The 18,321-nt window shown below is 44.2% G+C and overlaps 1 protein-coding gene across 2 annotated transcripts in view; it reads left to right on the top strand.

The window, feature by feature from the left end:
• The first annotated feature begins 693 nt into the window (after positions 1–693).
• LOC147111970 (FRAS1-related extracellular matrix protein 2-like) overlaps positions 694–18,321 on the top strand; it is a 319,343-nt gene continuing 301,715 nt past the window's right edge. The window contains exons 1-2 of one of the 2 annotated variants that reach the window (XM_085999403.1): positions 694–6,050; positions 10,121–10,210. In XM_085999403.1, coding sequence (XP_085855529.1) covers positions 980–6,050; positions 10,121–10,210 — 5,161 coding nt within the window. In that variant the 5' untranslated portion in view covers positions 694–979. The remainder of the gene's footprint in view (positions 6,051–10,120; positions 10,211–18,321) is intronic. The other variant, XM_085999402.1, reaches the window with a different exon arrangement.

Below are 18,321 nucleotides of genomic sequence, written 5' to 3' on the forward strand. Positions count from 1 at the left end.
AAAACATAGCAGTGACAAATAAACAAACATTGAATGATCTCAGTAGTTTACAGCTTTATACCGCCAGCTCCTCACTGCACACCCCTGGGGTGAAGGATTATCGAGCGGCCGCGGGGCAGACAAGTGGCTTAAAACAACTGCCAAAACTCGGCTCCCTTTCACACAACTCGCAATCTAGCTTCATGGTTAAAGTAGCGATTGAAGCTGGTGAATTCAAAAACGATTTTGAAGAACTATTTTAAACGCTTTTCCTATCTACCTGTCTTCGCTTTGTCTGGGCATTATAACTAATTTGTCTCGTTGCTCTCCCTTTAATCTAGGTCTGTTTCCCCCCTGCCTCTCCTGGAAACCTTCAATCTACCCAGTCTTCCAGCTGATTGTTTTCTTCCTCGTTTTTCAACTTATCAATTTTCACTATTTAGCTTCCCTTCTGTTTCTTGTGTGTGTGTGTGTGCGCGCCCCTCACTTATTGAACTTCTCCCTATATTGGTTCTGTCTCCCTTGCCGGGTGCCTGCTTGTCTTTCTCACTCTGACTCCTTTGCCATTTAGGGAGCGCTCGGGTCTATTCCCAGAGAAAGAGGGGAGAGAGAGAGAAGCAGCTTCTGGGAGACGTCATCTAATTGACAGCTCACCTGACCACCCACCCGCCGGAAAGCGGGGCGATAACTCACAGGCGGCGGCGGCTGGAGCGGCGGGGGAAATCTCATTGATCTCCAATCAGTGCGGCAAACGGGGCGGGACTTCCGCCAACAGGTTGCTCCGGGCTTGCGAGGAGTTTATAGCCGGAGCCCGGGCTGGAGCTGGGTGCAGTGGGACTTGATACTGCAACTGAAGAGCGGCTGCAAACCTGAACGGAGCAACAACAACAACAACAACAATAAGAGAATTATCACTTTAAAAAAAAACTAAAATATATATTTATATCTTGCAGAGCCTTGCTTGTAAATTGAGTGAGGGGGAAACAAAAAGCAAATATATATGTTGTTTTATTTAGAAAGTTTTAACACCATGGCTGTGTCAGAGGAAGGCTTGCAGCGAAGAGAGGAGACTGTGATTGCACGCTTGCCTGTAGCCCTGGCCAGGCTGTTGCTGGCTCTGACAGTGACAGGTAGCTCAGCGGCGCAAGAGAGTTTCGACAGCGTCGAGCTTTACTATGGGTTCAGGTCGGGACTGTCCGGCGACTCCATCCTTCTGGCCAACAACGGCATCCGCGTGCCCTTCGGCAGGTCGGTCGACATCGACCCCATCAACGACCTGGTGGTCCAGGTCCACCCGGGCGACAAGTGCACCATCACCGTCCTGGAGAACGACCCGCTGTCCCAGAGGCCGGGCCAGCTGACGCCCAAGAAGTTCCCCTGCGACTTCGGGCGGGACGAGGTGAAGTACTCGCACTTCGGCTCCAGGAGCCCCTCCAAGGACCGGGTGAAGCTGCAGCTGAGGTACGACACCCAGACCGACACCCTGGTCGTCCCCTTCATGGTGGAGGTGGAAGTGGTCTTCACCCAGCTGGAAATCATCACCCGCAACATGCCGCTGACGGTGGAGAAGCTGCTGGGCACCAGCAACGCCATCGACAAGAAGGTGCTGGAGTTCACCTTCAACCCGGCCTGGGAGGTTTGCAAGATCACCACCCTGGCGGGCGCCGGCGGCCTCCCCCGCTACGGGCGGCTGGTCAACGACCAGAGAGCCGGCCAGATGGTGGACTGTCAGGAATTTGTCAACTCCGACATCCGTTACCGCCACATCGCGCCCAGCCGGTCGCCCAACCGCGACTACATCCCCATGGTGGCCGAGCTACACGACCGGGAAGGCAACCTGCTGAAGCTGGAGCATTTCCAGATCATGGTCCGCATCCGGGAGGGGACCGAGAACACGGCGCCCAAGCCCAGCTTCGTGGCCATGATGATGATGGAAGTCGATCAGTTTGTGCTGACGGCCATCACCCCCGACATGCTGGCGGCCGAGGACGCCGAGTCCCAGCCCGACGACTTGATCTTCAACATCACCTCCCCCCTGGGCGACCAGCAGCTCGCCATCGTCAGCACCGACGACCAGAAGCTGCCCATCACCTCCTTCTACCAGAGGGACCTGAAAGACCTGAAGATCGCCTACAAGCCGCCGGCGGCGGACTCGGACGTGGAGAGGATTTTCCAGATCGAGTTCGAGGTGGTGGACACCGAAGGCGCCGTCTCGGATCCCTTCGCCTTCATGATCGTGGTGAAGCCCATGAACACGCTGGCGCCGGTGGTGACCCGCAACACCGGCCAGCTGCTGTACGAAGGCCAATCCCGGCCGCTGTCCAGCTCGCAGAACCTGCAGATCAGCGACGAAGACAACCTTCAGGAGGTGAGGATCACTGTCATCGACGGGCTGAGGCACGGCGAGCTGACGGTGCTTGGCGCCCGAAGGAAGTTCTTCACCCCCGCGGACCTGGACGCCGGCATCGCGGTGTACCAGCACGATGGCAGCGACACCTACAGCGACAACATCATCTTCCGCATGACGGACGGACAGCACGACGTGGAGTTTCTTTTCCCCATCACCATCGTGCCGACCGACGACGAGCCGCCGATCATCAATGCCAACACCGGCCTGGTCCTGGCCAAGAACCAGATGGTCCCCCTCTCCCCATTCGTGCTCAGCGCCACCGACATCGACTCGGAAGATTCGGCCATCAGGTTCACAGTCGAGCCCCCTCTCTCTGAGCTCGGAGAGCTGGTCCTCCGTCAGGTGGAGCCGCCCGCCGATTTGCATTCTTGGCGATTCATTGAAAATGACAGGGCTTTCGAAAAGGTCGGCTTGGAGTGGTCCCAGCAGGACATCATAGACGGGAAACTTTTCTACAGACATATCGGACCTCACAGCACCACAACAGTCATGGACCAGTTCGTATTCCGTGTGCAAGACGACAACGATCCTCCGAATCAGTCAGGCGAGCATACTTTCATCATCAAAATTCAACCAGTAGATGACATTCCCCCTGAATTATATCCAGGAAGCACTTTACAGATGATTGTTGAAGAGTATCGCTTGACATATTTTCGGAGGAAGTTTCTTCGTTACACTGATCTAGATTCGGATGACAGAGATTTGAAGTACACCATTACAAAGCCCCCCACCGACACTGATGAAAACAATCCCGTGCAAATGGGTAACATCGTATTAACTGAAAGTCCCACTACTTTAGTGATAGAGTTTACTCAAGCTCAGGTCAACCACCACAAAATTGCCTACAGACCTCCAGATGTGGAACTTGGAATTACTCCTCATGTTGTTCAGTTTGAGTTTACAGTAGAAGACACGGCTGGGAACAGTGTTGATGGGACATGTACAATCTTTCTACAGCCTGTGGACAACAAACCACCTCAAATAACCAACACTGGCTTTACAATGTTTGAAAGAGACACTTTTATAGTTACAAGTGCTGAACTGCATGCCACAGATGCAGACACTGATGGACCCCAGATAACATTTACACTTTCTCAGCTTCCAAAACACGGTCAGATGCAGTATGCTGGTGTTAGTATAATCGAGGGAGAAGCATTTAATTTAAATGATATAAGTAATGGGAAAATAGCATATGTGCATAATGGTGATGAGTCTACTAGTGATTCTTTGAAAATTGATGTAAGTGATGAAGTTCATACAGTTACAATCACTGTTCGAATAACAGTACGTCCAGTTGATGATGAGGTACCAACTATTATGCTGCCGGTTGGAACTATTGGATCATACTTAGATGTGTTGGAAAATGGAGCCACTGAAATAACAACGAATGTCATCCAAGGAACTGATGAAGACACTGATGATCTTAGATTGACTTTCATTGTCGAGGACCAACCAAAACTGGGAGAGATCTTGGTTAATGGCATCCCTGCTGAAAGATTTACACAACAAGACATCATCAATGGGGTTGTGATTTATACCCACACAAATGGCGAGATAGGACTACAAAGAAAAGAAGATTCTTTTAATTTGACTCTCACCGACATGTCTGATGAGTGGAATATTGGAGGAAACAAAGTGCAAGGTGTTCGTGTACACGTGACCATCCTTCCTGTTGACAGTCAAGCTCCAGAAGTTATTGTAGGAAAACAGTTTACTGTGGTCGAAGGTGATAAAAATGCATTAACATTGAAAAATTTAAAAGCTGAAGATTTTGATACCCCTGATGATGATATTCTCTGTACTATTATTGTCCAACCAACTTCTGGCTATGTAGAGAACATTTCACCAGCTCCTGGGTCTGAGACATCTCGTGCAGGAACTGCTATCACTGCTTTCACTTTTAAAGAGATACGTCTTGGACACATTAATTATGTTCAGAGCATTCACAAAACTGTGGAACCAGTGGAGGATAGGTTTACATTCCGCTGCTCTGATGGCATTAACTTCTCACAGAGGCACTTTTTTCCTATTATCATAATCCCTGCAAATGATGAAAAACCAGACATTTTCATGAGGGAGTTTGTTGTGATGGAGGGTATGAGTCTCGTTATTGACACCCCTATTCTCAATGCTGCAGATGGTGACATCCCTGCCAATGACTTAACTTTCTCCATCATTAAACCACCGAAGCATGGCCAGATAGTAAATCAGCTTACCACAGGTACTGTCCTTGTCAACAGCTTTACTTTAGATCAGATCAGAGAAGGCTCCAGCATTGTTTATGAGCATGATGATTCTGAAACCAAGGAAGACAGTTTTGACATTCGACTTACTGATGGGAAGCACAGTGTTGAAAAAACAGTCATTATAATGGTCATTCCACTTGATGATGAGACCCCAAGAATGACTATAAACGATGGACTAGAAATTGAGATCGGAGAAACAAAAACAATAAATGATAACATTCTTAAAGCGACAGACCTGGATTCAGATGACAAAACACTTGCGTACATTATACGTTATGGACCAAGGCAAGGTCTCTTGCAATGTCTTCACCCTTCAGGCAACTTTGAAAATGTTACAGTAGGAATGAACTTCACCCAGGATGATATTGACAGGAACTTGATTCAGTATATACATACTGGCCAGGAAGGCATCCGCGATCTCATCAAGTTCGATGTAACAGACGGCATTAATCCACTCATTGATCGTTACTTTTATGTCTCTATTGGTGGTATTGACATGATCTTCCCTGATGTGGTCAGCAAAGGAGTCTCTCTGAAGGAAGGTGGAAAAGTATCTCTTACAACAGATTTACTTAGTACCACTGACCTGAATAGCCCTGATGAAAATCTGCTTTTCAGTATTACCCGAGCACCCGTTCGTGGCCACCTGGAATGCACAGATGAGCCAGGAGTACCCATCACAACATTCACACAGCTTCAGCTAGCTGGTAACAAAGTTTACTACATTCACACATCCGATGATGAGGTGAAAATGGACAGTTTTGAATTTGAAGTGACGGATGGTTACAATCCTGTGTTTCGCACTTTCAGAATCTCCATCAGTGATGTTGACAACAAAAAACCTGTTCTTACTTTGCACGAGTTGGTGGTTAATGAAGGAGAAGTAAAACTAATTACACCATTTGAATTGACGGTTGAAGACAGAGACACACCTGATCACTTGCTGCGATTTACTGTGACACAAGTACCTGTTCATGGACAGCTGCTATTCAACCGCACCTTGCCTGTCACGTCTTTTACGAAGCAGGACTTGAATGAAAACCTCATCAGTTACAAGCACGATGGGACTGAATTTTCTGAAGACAGCTTTTCTTTCACAGTGACTGATGGCACGCACACAGACTTCTATGTCTTCCCGGACACTGTCTTTGAAACTCGAAAGTCCCAGATGATGAGAATACGGACAATGTCGGTCGACAATGGAGTGCCTCAGATTATTGTGAATAAAGGTGCCCCCACTCTTCGTGGGCTCAGCACAGGACACCTCGGGTTTATGATTACAGGCAAAGCACTGAAAGCTGAAGATCGTGACAGCGTGCACAGTGTTCTAAAATTCAAGATCATAGAAAGTCCTGAGCATGGGTACCTTATGCACATGGGCAAAGGAAATGACAGCGTTACTGAATTCACTCAAGGTAAGAATCTAAATGTGTCATTCTGACTTATTCTGATTGCTTTCAAGTGAATTTTTTTCTTGAGGTGACAGATTTATCTTCTTTTACATTTTATTGGTTTTCAGTAGAAAAAATTGTCCCAATGTGAATAAAGACAAAGTATCTTGTAATTCTGAATCTGCATGGAGCTTGCTACTAAATGTTCAATGTTAAGAAGCTATTTTGTATGCATAATGAAGGAATAGGAACAGTACAGATCCATTGTAAATCAAGTGGGAAAACTTTATTAGCAAATTAGAGGTCAAACCACAACACTAAATTCTACTCATTTCTTAGATCGGGAACCTAATACTACTGTTTGGCAGTGGCCAAGCTAATATCATGCTTCAGAAACAATGCTGTCTGGTTCTGATTTCCAACACAGTTATATTGTTGCTATACCACAATAGCAGTGTTAACCATCTTAATAGAAATGACCTTGCGTGTACTGGCTTCTCAAACATGTTGCACATAGATAAAAACAGAAAATGCTAGAAATACTCAGCAGGTCCGGCAGCATCTGTTGGGAGTGAAACAAAGTTAATGGGCCTGAATTTGCGGTGGGTAATAACAGCGAACTAACAGTTTGCCGTTATTACCCCTTTGAAACTGACTGCAACTTCAGGATGTAGCGCATGCGCATCTAAATGCGGAAATCCTGAAGTTGCGGTGAGTCATTCACTGCTCCGACACTGACTGTGCTGTGCCCCCCCCCCCCCCCCCCGATAGCCGGCAATCAGTGAAATTAGTGAAACTGATGAAAACATGGGCTTTTCCGCGGTAATATCGCTGTTAAATACCCCATTAAATGCTAAGCCTTGTTGGATTAGGTGTAACTGGGGTTTTAACAGCGCATTGACTGCTAAACAAATGTGGCCCTGAAAAACTAATTTTAATTTTGTGGAGTGTTAAATTTATCCATTATGATAAAAATTACAATTTTGAAGAAACTTTAAAAAAAAAATGTAAAGTTTGTTCATGATATTTCACCTTTTCCCCATGTGAGAGCCCCAGTCGTTGTTTTGTTCTCTGTAACATTTTCAAAAAGTCAGGATAAAAGCAGCTTCTCATTTCCTGGTTCCCTGTCTGTGAGAATTCTGCAATGTGACTGGCTGCTTAGACAGCTTGTTGACCTCACAGTAGGGACTCCCCACTACCCTGCGCTGAAATCAATTGAGCGTCGAAAAAAGGCAAACTTCTCGCCACAGAGATCTCGCGATCTCTGTGGGCAACTTTCTTTGAGGCCAGCGGCGAACGCTTTTGCTTTGCCGCTCACCGCAAATTGTGGGCCAACGTTTCAGGTTGATGACCAATCAGCAGTTCTGATGAAAGATCATCGACCTGAAACGTTAACTCTGTTTCTCTCACCACAGATGCTGCCTGACCTGCTGAGTATTTCCAGCATTTTCTGTGTTTTTATTTCAGATTTCCAGCATCTGCAATATTTTGCTTTTTGGTGTTGCACATAGAAAAAACACCTAAAAACAGTGTCAAATAAAATCTGTATTTAACATTGTGCGCAACAAGTGCAGTATATAAATTTTATGTTTGAGGAAACTGGGAAATATAGTACATTAATACACCATCCATCTACTTCTGGGACCTAGGTTAAAATATAGCACTACTGATTGATTCAATAAAAGTTTCATCTCTCTCCTGGCTAAAGGGGCCTTCTGTGAATTAATCTTGGACAGTCTCAGCCTAATTTCTACTGGTGTGTATCCAGAACACAATATACTTATACTTCAGCATAACTGTCTGTCACAGGCTACAGAGATGGCTGGTGTGAGACTGCTGTAGTAGAATGTACTCTTCTGGGGTTGGGTTTATGGGACATCGTGTCAATTTTGGGCGCTCCATTATAAAAAGGACTTTAAATCCATAGGGCATGTACAGCGTAGATTCACCAGGATGATGCCGGGGTGGGAACTATAGTTATGATGAGGAGAGACTTGAACTATTTCACTGGAGCAAAGAAGGCTTAGAGGAGATTTAATGGAGGCTTTTAAAATTAGGAAAGGTTTTGATAGGGTGTATTGGGAAAGACTATTTTCTCTGCTTGGGGAGTCAGTGATAAAAGGTCATCAATTTAAAATGGTCACTAAGAGAATTAGGAGAGAATTTAGGAAAAGTTTCTTTACACAGAGGGTTGTTTGAGTATGAACTGCTTTACCACAGGAAGTGGTTGAGACAAAAACCATTGCATTTTTTAAGGGACAATTGGATAAATATTTGAAGCTGTGGAGAGAAAGTGGGGCAGTGGGATCAGTTTTGGATTGCTCTAGCAAAGCACTGGCACTGACACTATGCTGTAAACATAGGTGTAGACTTGCATACAAATATTGGTGGGTGGTGATGGCGGAGGGGGCAGTACCATAGTGCCATCAGAGCTGATCTTCCAACAGTCAGGCAATATGTGTTCACTTTTCTCTATCAGTGGCAGGTCTGAGCTGATGGCAAGTTACTTCTGTTTTCCTCCATGTTATCGATTAAACAATATCTGTTCTCACCTTTAAGCTGAGGGCTGCTAAGCTAATGCAGTTTTCATTAATCTCAGGCATATCAGAGTCCCAAAAGTACTGAGGCCCTTATTCTTTTAAAATAAGTGTTGGGATTCTACAGTTTATCAAATCGTGATGAGCCACCAATACAGGAAGACTTTCTGAGATGAAAAACATAATGGTTGCTGTCCAGTTTCTCTTGGGTCAGCACCCATGCACAGCCACATAAAGTAAGAGAGCATTACCCCCAGTTCCTGACTTTTCCCTATCTGTGTAAGTGCTTGCCAGTCCAACGTGGCACGAACAGTTGCAGCTGCCACATGCTGCCTGAATCCTCTCATTACTGCACACAGAGTTGTCAATGAAGTGAAAAGTCAATCAGTAGCACACTGCTGGGTACGTCTGGAGGCTCCGAACTGTGAGCTGCACTTGACAAGGGTTTGCACCCAAAATATTCATCCCTCTGTTTTCTCCACCAGAGCTGCCTGGCCGGCTCAGTTGTTTCCTGCAGTTTCTGTTTTTGTTTAATGTTCTATTGGTTTTGTTTGATTGCTGCTCTGCATTGGTTGAATATGTTGAGCATCAAGTCTACTAAGCTAAATAACAACAGAAAATGCTGGAAAAACTCAGCAGGCCAGGCAACATCCATGGAGAGAAAATAGAGTCGACGTTTCGGGTCTAACCCTTTTTCAAAAGTTTTTCCAGCATTTTCTGTTATTTCGGATTTCCAGCATCTGCAGTATTTTGCTATCGTACAAGTCTACTAAGCTTCCTAGGTCTCTCGGATGTTGGATTCTGCAAAATTGCTATGTGAATCCAGTGCTCATTTGGAATGTTAAGTGGCAAATGAGATTTTAAATGGCTTGAATAGTTACAGCAGGGCAGGGCAACAATCTAATTTAACCAAATATTTACTTAGAAGGCTCACAATTCCATTGTACTGTGCAACAAATAACTGACAATTGTGTTAGATAATCGGCTACCAATTCTTACTTTCAATACTAAACAATAAGTGCTTATCCAATGGAAGTTGGTTGAATTGCTCACTAACTTGCGAACTAAATGAGCTCTTGTTAGGGTGTTGCTGAAAAGGAATGCGTGCCTTTTTGGAGCTGGTGCTGATGAGATTTCTGTTTTGCAAAACCAGTGCCTAATGTTGGGTACAAGAGGCGTTTGTGGTTTTATTTTAACTTAAAATATTTCCTCCTCTGCTCTAAAGCAGCCACTAGGGAGTGCACAAGAGTGACCCATGTTAAATCCCTTCTGATTTTCTTAGCTTTCTTTCCCACCTGCCCTGAGGCACAGCTCCTGGCTTCTGCTGTGGCTATTTCAAAATGCCAGAGCATTTACTCAGATTTACATAAGGTTTTATAAGCTGCACCTCATGGTGTCACTCAGCAATCTGATCATGTGCATGTCCCATTGGTCCCTGTTGACTACTCTAAGAACAAATTTCATTGACCACTGAAGGAAACTTAGTAATCAAAGCAATGTGAGAAAGAGATCCTAATGTACCTTTGTTAAAACAATAAACTGTCATTGGTATTCCAGGTGAAGTTGATGACATGAAGATCTGCTATGTGTTAAAGGAAGGGGTCAATGCGACAAGTGACATATTCCACTTCACAGTCGAAGACAGTGGTAAGTGATTCTGTCTGTGTAAAACCAGGCTGTCCAACAGTGTTTCAGCGACCAGATGTTCGCACTTTAACTACAGCAAGCATTTTCTGGAGGAAGTCAAGGTGTTATTTCTCTCAGTGCTGTGTGCTCAAATTTCCAACAGCATTTTCAGGCCAAACATTTCAGAGCATTTACTCAAAATGCATTATCTTAGGTCACGCATTTTCAAATGAATTTTTTAAATTATGTGCTTTTTAACATTTGTATTCTATGTGGGTAAAAGGGTAGAAGAGCTTTAACTCTTGTTTGTGCTGCCTACAAAATTGATTTTCTTTTCATTCTTGGAGAAATAGTAGGAGGACAACATCAGACCAAGAAAGGTGGCTGTTGAAGTGCACTTTTTAACTTTTCCTGTGCCACTTGCAGTTACACAAGGCAATATTCTCTCTTTCTCCAAGTAAGACTTTCATAACTTAAAATTCCTCACCTTTTGGTTTTGGAAGACGTCCACTAGCATTGCATATTCTACTATGCTGTTCCCACACAATAGGTTAGAAGTCCTTTCTTTTTGAAGGAGGATCAATCTTGTGCGAGCATACCTTGAGTCTTGATAGAATGTTGATGTTTTATTGTCATCTCTATTGTTGCTGATCTGCAAAAAAAAAAAAAGGTTTTCTTCTGAAAATATGATTATGTACACCTGTTTGTGAACGCTGGTCATTTTTACTTTGAAATTCTATTTGATATGGTTAATTCAAAGCCATAATTTGTCATCATCATGCAAACATGTTTGTAATTTTAATCTGAGAAAGTCACATTCATGGGGGAGAAATTGAATATAGTGGTGTTTTTTTGGGGGCGTTGTCTTCTTTCGTATGGTAGTAGCAAAGCAAATCAGATGTCAAGATCTAAGTCAGATATCCAGGCCAAAGCTTCCGGTGTAACAGCGTGGATATCTTGTAGGCTGCCTGCGAATTTCCTCTGAGGGCCGTGCTCAATGATGTGCTCCAGGGTCTGATCAGGAGCTCCACAGTCACATGATGGGATGCTTTAATCTTCTATCTATGGAGAAGGTGGCAGCATCTACCATGACTGGTTCTGAGGCGGTTGTTGGTTGTCCACTGTTTTGGGCATTAAATCACCTTGGGAGCGGGGGATGAATTTTGTTTTGTTACGATCTACAAATTGTAGCATACAAGGTGGGATTTTCTTTAACCAAAGGCCTTGTTGTGATAGAACAATATGCTGTGTGTAGCATACACCTGAGAATGTGGCAGAGGCAAATGATGCAGTAATAGGAACCTCTGCTGGGAGCAATTACTAAATTACTCTGTCTGCCTTCCTTCTACACCTGTAATTATACATGAGAAGAATCCAAAAACGGCTAACCTGCGATGCTTGCCTTTTGGTATTTTTCGTCTGGAAAGACCTTAAACCTGTAGTCTTTGTAGTGCAGGTAAGCAATTGCTGAATGTCAGGAGTTCAGACTAATTTGGTCCCATGTTCCCAGTGGGAGGTCAGTAACCACACTACTGACTGTTATAGGACTTCAACATGAGAAATAGGAGCAGAAGTAGGCCATTCGGCCCTTTGAGTCTGCTCCACCATTCACTAAGATCATGGCTGATCTTTTACCTTAACTCCACCTTCCCGCATTCTCCCCATATCCCATGTCCAAAAATCTATCGATCACTGTCTTGAAATACTCAACGGCTGAGCATCCACAGAATTTTGCTTTTCTTAGAGTGATCTCCAGTGTTTTAAGTTGCTCCTTATTCAGAAATGTAGTTGATGTTTTGACCCTTTTAGGATACTTAAAGGCAAGTGAACCTCCCTAAAATTAATTGCCTTTAATGAAGCCTTCAAAGACCTTAAAGGCAAACAAATTAAAGGCAGCATTAGTAATCCATCATACAACTATTAGCTAAATTCATAATTAGTGTGAAGTTATTTCAGGGGATGCTAGTACTCGCATTCATCTGAAATTGCTCTCTTTACTATTAATAACCTGTTTTCAAGAAAATGATTTAATGCTGTTGCTGAAATGGCGGAGAGAAAAATTTCAGACAAATGTGTAAAGTCTGTATGCTTCTGTATCCTATGGCATTATTTCAAGCCTAATGGATTTTATCCTGTAATGTTTTGAGTTACACAACTGAAGCAAATTTTGGACGTGTACAAGACTTTCCCTGACTACACTGGTTCTCTGCTGCCCAGAACATTGAAATTAAAATTCTTATTATCTTCAAACCCTTCCATGGTCTCGCCCCCTCACCTTTGCAACCATCTTCAGCCTTATGTCACCTCTTGTACCCTTCAGTCCTTCGACTCTGGCCTTTTGTGCATCTTCCCTCTCTTTTCCCATAATACTGGCGGCAGAACCTTCAGTCCGCTCAGATCTACTATCTGGAACTCCTTTCACGAACCCTCCACCTCTCTACATTGCTCTTCACCTTTAAAGGCCTTTTTAAAACACATATTTTCTCTCTTAATTCTGCCATCATTGCTTGGCATTGGGTTTTTTCCCCCCTCTAAAGTGCCTTGGGATGTTTTTGATATTAAAGGTGCTATGTGAATGCAAGTTGTTTTTCAGAAGTACCTTTTGCTAGGATACATGGCGCTATTGTGTCTGTTGCATATGTAAAGATCAGTTATGTATATTCACATCCTTTCAGTTTCACACGAAGAACACAAATGTCTTCATGTAGCCCTTTTATAAAAAAAAATATTGTTTCTGGTTTCTCTACAACTTCATTGGTACCCCATGCTGCCAACCTTAGGAGGGTCCAGATAAAAGATAATTCCAAGGTCACTGTTCATAAATGGGAGATGGGTCTGTGACCATTAAGCAGGCTGTGTATTGTGGAGCGGGATTGCCACTGTTTTTCCCTTTCCCAGGTGGATCACTCTGCAGTTGTAAAGTGTTTGATTTATTGGCTTGGCTGAGAAATGGTGATAGGTTTGAATTTAAGCCTGGGTGTTTTTCACCAATGCCAAAGCAGCTTTTGTAGCCATGGGGTATGATGTCAGGTTTGAAACCTAATACCAAGCCATGGTGGTAGAGTTAAGAGAGGTGACAGAAAATTCGGTTGAAAAGATGGGTTTTAAGAAGTTTTTTTTAAGGTGAAAAGAGGGGCAGAGGCAAAAATATTCTTTGGAGCTTCTCTCCTGCTTCGCCGTTTAGGTTGTAGTGGAACTGTAGTAAACAATGAGAAATCAAGCTCCAGATCCTGAGTGATCCATGAGCAATACATTGGAAATCTGGTGGTAAAAACAAAACCTTTTAATCACTTTATTTCTGCCTACCCAGTCTTCCTTTTATTCCCATTCTCTCCTCTTCCTCATTTTTTATCTACTACAGGAAACTTTTTTTTATCCGGCACGGACGGGACCGACGTGGTGCCGGTTCATCAAAAATTCCGGATAACCGAACGCTATAGTAAAAGATATGGAGCTGAGAGCTCCGTATAAAACAACAAACCCTGTTGCTTACAGCTTCAGAACAATGGGCACAAGTTGCAAGCGTCTCTGTAGCTTAGCAACAGCTGCAGCCACACCCTTGCACAGCAACAAATGGAGTAAAAAAAGTAATAAAAGTTACCTGAACCTACTCCTGAATTTTGCCAGTTAACCGAGATTTCTGGTTATTTAGGTGCCGGTAAATCGAAAGTTTCCTGTATTTATATAATAATTCCAGATTTAATTTAATTTCTCATAAATAATAGAAGCTATCCTACCTATTCAAATATTTTCTGCCTTATTATTTTGTAATTTAAAACATTGCACTTACCTGGACCCAGCTCCCACTGTCCCTTGCCCTTTGAATGACTAACTGCCAGTTACAAAGTCTGTTTTTTTCAGTCACACATGTGTAAAAGATTGACCTATTCGTCAGACCTGTCAACTCATTTGGTGGGAGATTCATTCATTTTGGTTTATAAATAGTTGTCGCCTATTTTGATGTATTTCACTCAAAAATAAACACAGCTCCATATGTGTAAATGAATTGGCAATCTGCCTCACTCTTGTTGATCATAAATCTCACTGCTAGCATATCAGAAGTTCACAGACTTAATGGTCACTTCAACACCTGTCAAAACAGGAAGGCTGCTAAATGAGTCAACTCACCAGCAGTCCCAGAACCCAGAAAAGGCAAATTTTCAGACACTGACATCCAAACTTGATGTGGGCAAGAATTTACCTTGAATTCATTCTTACAATAATTTACTGTCCTCATTTGAGACCATAGTTAGGTGTACACAATGTATACAAATCTGTACGCTCTTAATCCCCTGAGGGTACAAATTGATGTGTTTGCAATGCTACAGCTCATTTGCTTCCCCAAGGGAATCATGCCAGAAAACTACTGTTGCTCCTTGATGACCTTCTCACTGCTGGTCCTGGCTGCAACTCCTACGTGACACTGCTGATCTTCTCTGGGAACAGAATCTGTGCTGTGGACTGCAAATAGGAATTCCTGGGCTTGCGATAGATCAGGAATTACCAGCTGCAGTACAGTGTGCTGCTGGAGTGAAGAAGCAATGTCCGGTAAAAGCTGCATTCAAGACCAGCATTGAGAAGACCAAGTGGGGAGGGGAGAGTGCTGTGAACTGGAGAGGCGGAGCAAATGTGTGTGGGGTTTTTTTGGGTGTGGGGGGAGGGGGGGCGTGTTTGTGACACAAATGAAGAATTTTTTTAGCTCAGCATTGGTTTCTGTAATTCCATCAAGGTTAAAAAATATCTTCAGTTGCAGAAACCATACCCCAGCTTAATTTGATACATGTGTTGTAATAATTGGTCAGTTTGTCGAGACAGATGTCTGGGTGAAGGGCCCAGCACTCAGTTCAAATAAAAACATCTTTTGATATTTGTTGAAATAGTGTTTGATTGGCAGCTTTTTTGAATTTAGAAAATAGTTATTTAAATTTGCTCAGTTCTGGTCAAGGCATTTTTCAATTTGCCTGCAGCCTTCAAAGAGAGATAGTAATGCCAGATATCTGGTAAGAAAAGGAACTGTTATGTAAGAATATTACTTATACCATAATTTAGCATGACTTGCAAATGATTTATTATTTTCTACTACACAAGGAACGAGCAAAGCTTAACAACTACTGTAAAAATCTATGTTGCACTAGTTGCTTGTTCTTTTACTGTTTAATAAATTTGTTTGGCAGTTAAAGCCTAAGTCAAAATCCTGTAGTGTTATTCTGCCCCACCTGCTGAGAAGGAAGATTAGGTGAGGGTACATGATAAAATGAATAGTTGAAATAAACTGAAGAGTGTTCTCTGTTTAATCTGGGCATGCTATAAATTTACCTAGATATCTGGGCAAATGAAACAACCCTCTGTGTGACTTAGAAAGTTGGGGCTCATCTACAAGAGTAGGCTGAAACATGAGGGGCAATTTTAACCCTGCCCACACATCCCACTCTCTTCCAGCAGTCTTCTACTTTTAAAGCTACTCTTCTATACAGGCGGCAAAGACACACACCTGAAACCGATGGGGTCCTTCTTTAAATATGCAGATTGGATCTGATGATGTCATTAGACCCTGACTGTTATTTTAACTGGTTGGCCATTGTGGCTTTCCCATCAAGTGAAGCTATCGGGAAGAGGAGCTGAGATAAGTATGGGGACCAAAGAGGTACGTTTCTTTTACTTTCGTTGTGGGGCCAGGAGGAGCAGCAGGAGTGCTCCTCCAGACCGCACAAGGAAAGTTTAGGTTTCCCCTGCCCTAGGCTCCCCCACTTTCCGATTGCGAGACCTTCCCAAAACCCTCTCCCCACAACTTACCCGAGAGCCAGGGACCGCTCCTTCTGTGCCAGTCAGCAGCCTCCTGCCACCTGACATTCTGCTTCCGGCCAGCTGCCGTTTCTTATTTCGGGCGAGCAACTAAGTAGTTAAAATCTCCCAGCGTTATGCTGCCAAGGTTAGAGGGTTGGCGTTTGCCTAGGCCCCTATCCCATTTCAAATTAAAATTAGGGCTATGGGAACAAAAACATTCAGCGTAAGAAAACAGTAAAGAAAACCCAAAAAAGCATATTGGATATTGGAGGGGAAAGCGTGTTTCTGAAATGGAGGGGAGAGTACCTTTGTAAACTGGAAAAGTGGGGTAGGTGCAGGTGAGCACCTCCATGAATTGGAAGCTGAAGCGTACCTGTATGAATTGGAAATGTTGAGAGGAGAATGTTTCAATGAACTGGGTGGCGTTAGAGGGAGCAGAGAGTCTCTGAATTGGAGGAGGGAGAGAATGACTCTGGATTGACGGGAATTAGAGAGGATAAAGTGCCTCTATTGTCTTCAGAGAGTGTTTGATAGGGATGATTGCCTCTGTTATTTTGGAAGGGCAGAGGGAGAGTTGGAGGAGAAAAGTGCCTCTGTAGTCTGGGGAAGGGATTAGAGGGATAATGCCTCTGTGAAATGTGAGGCAGTAGGAGTGGAGAATGCTTCTGGACTAGGGGTGGGGGGGGTGTTGGCATTGGAGGTGACCGAGCCTCTGATCTAGGAAGGGGATTAAAGGGGAGAGTGCCATGTGAATTGAAGGATGTCTCTGAATTGGGGAGGTATTGGATGAGGCAGAGTGCTTCTGTGAAATAGAATTTTCCCATAATTTTCTGGATTAAAAGTTGACTCTGAAGTAAAAAAGTGTTTAAACTGAACCATTTCACATTTTTAATGGGGAAAAATTTCCAAAGAGAATCTTTCTGTTGGTCTTCCCCATCTCCCAGCCAGAAATGCATGTGCCTGTGGGCATGGGGGGAAAGGAGCGGGCCATCTGCAAGGAATGTGTACAATTCAATATTTGCTATCTATGGCTCAGTTCTGATGTGTTTATTCTCATATCTTATGTCATTAAATGTATATGTATGTCAACTGTCTGCAGTTTCAGGCTAAACACGAGGGTTATCGCAGTCATTGAAACCACAGCTGGGCAAGATAGTCAAGCCCACGGGCTAGCACAATAGTTTTAGACATACAGAAGAAATGTCTGCAAGAAATCCTATTATACGTTTCAGGTAAATATGTTAATTAAAACAGTTCCTTAGACACAGAAACTGAATAGTGTTCTATGTACAAGACATTTCCTGCAGGCACAAATTTGGGACTTGGTTCAAAATATTTGGCAGCTTTCCGAGGAAGCACTAAACTAGAGAGCTGTCGAGAGCACAAAGAGTAGTCTAATCTAATCTGTGGTGGCATTTAGCTGAATACATTGAACTGAGACAAGTGATCGAATGAAAGGTCACTAAACAGGTGGGATTCCTACTCTCAAACATTGGCATTTGGATTATTACAAATGTTGTTTTGTTTTTCCACTGAACTTGAAAAATATCTTGCTAATGATGTTTGAATAAATCACAAGTGTTTGTGTTGGTACATGTACTTGGTACTCCAAGATGCATCAGTTCTTTCAAGCAAGAGACAATGGGTTGAATTTCAACTTGGAGCAATAGTACAAGCACTCTTGATGAAAGCACATTTAACTCTGATCCTGGAGCACATCGCGACGTGGTTCCAGGCCTAATTCTCCTGTAATTTTCACCTCTTAACAGCAACAGCGACTAGTGTTTAAGCCAAGCAAGAGGGTGGGGGGTCTTCCTGGTAGACAGTATGGGGGAGAAATTGGGTGAGTAGCGCCACCTGTTAGCGCCTAAAGAGGCAGTCAGTGGCTGTAGCGCCACTGGCTACGTCTCCGGCGATATTCAGTAGGGGCGCTAATGGTGGCGTTAGGCATTTGCGCTGCGCCGCCACCGATGACGTCATCGGTGTGCGCAGCGCCCCATTCGTGCCCCGTTCGCGATATTTGGTAGCGAACGGTGCAGTTGCGCCGCTCGCTACCTGCGCCCGGTTCACGGGGCCTTACTGTGCCGGCAGCGGCGCAAGTTAAGGTGGAGGTGCGGGGCTTTTTCGGCAGCCGCCTGCCAGCACCTCCGTCCCCGGCCTCCTAACCCCGCCCCCCCCCCCGCGGCATTGCCGGCTGTTTCCCGAGAGCCCGGCACTTCTCCTTGGTGCCGGGCTCATTTGCCGGCACTCGCAATCGGGGATCGCGCTGTTGCAGGCACCTCCCCCTTAACAGTGGGAGGAAGGCCTGCAGTACCGCAGCGTGCCGTGCCGCAGCATGTGGCGCTGCG

This window comes from Somniosus microcephalus, chromosome 10 (assembly GCF_052327205.1).
Source record: "Somniosus microcephalus isolate GS21.2 chromosome 10, FLI_Smic_1.0, whole genome shotgun sequence".
NCBI lineage: Eukaryota > Metazoa > Chordata > Chondrichthyes > Squaliformes > Somniosidae > Somniosus > Somniosus microcephalus.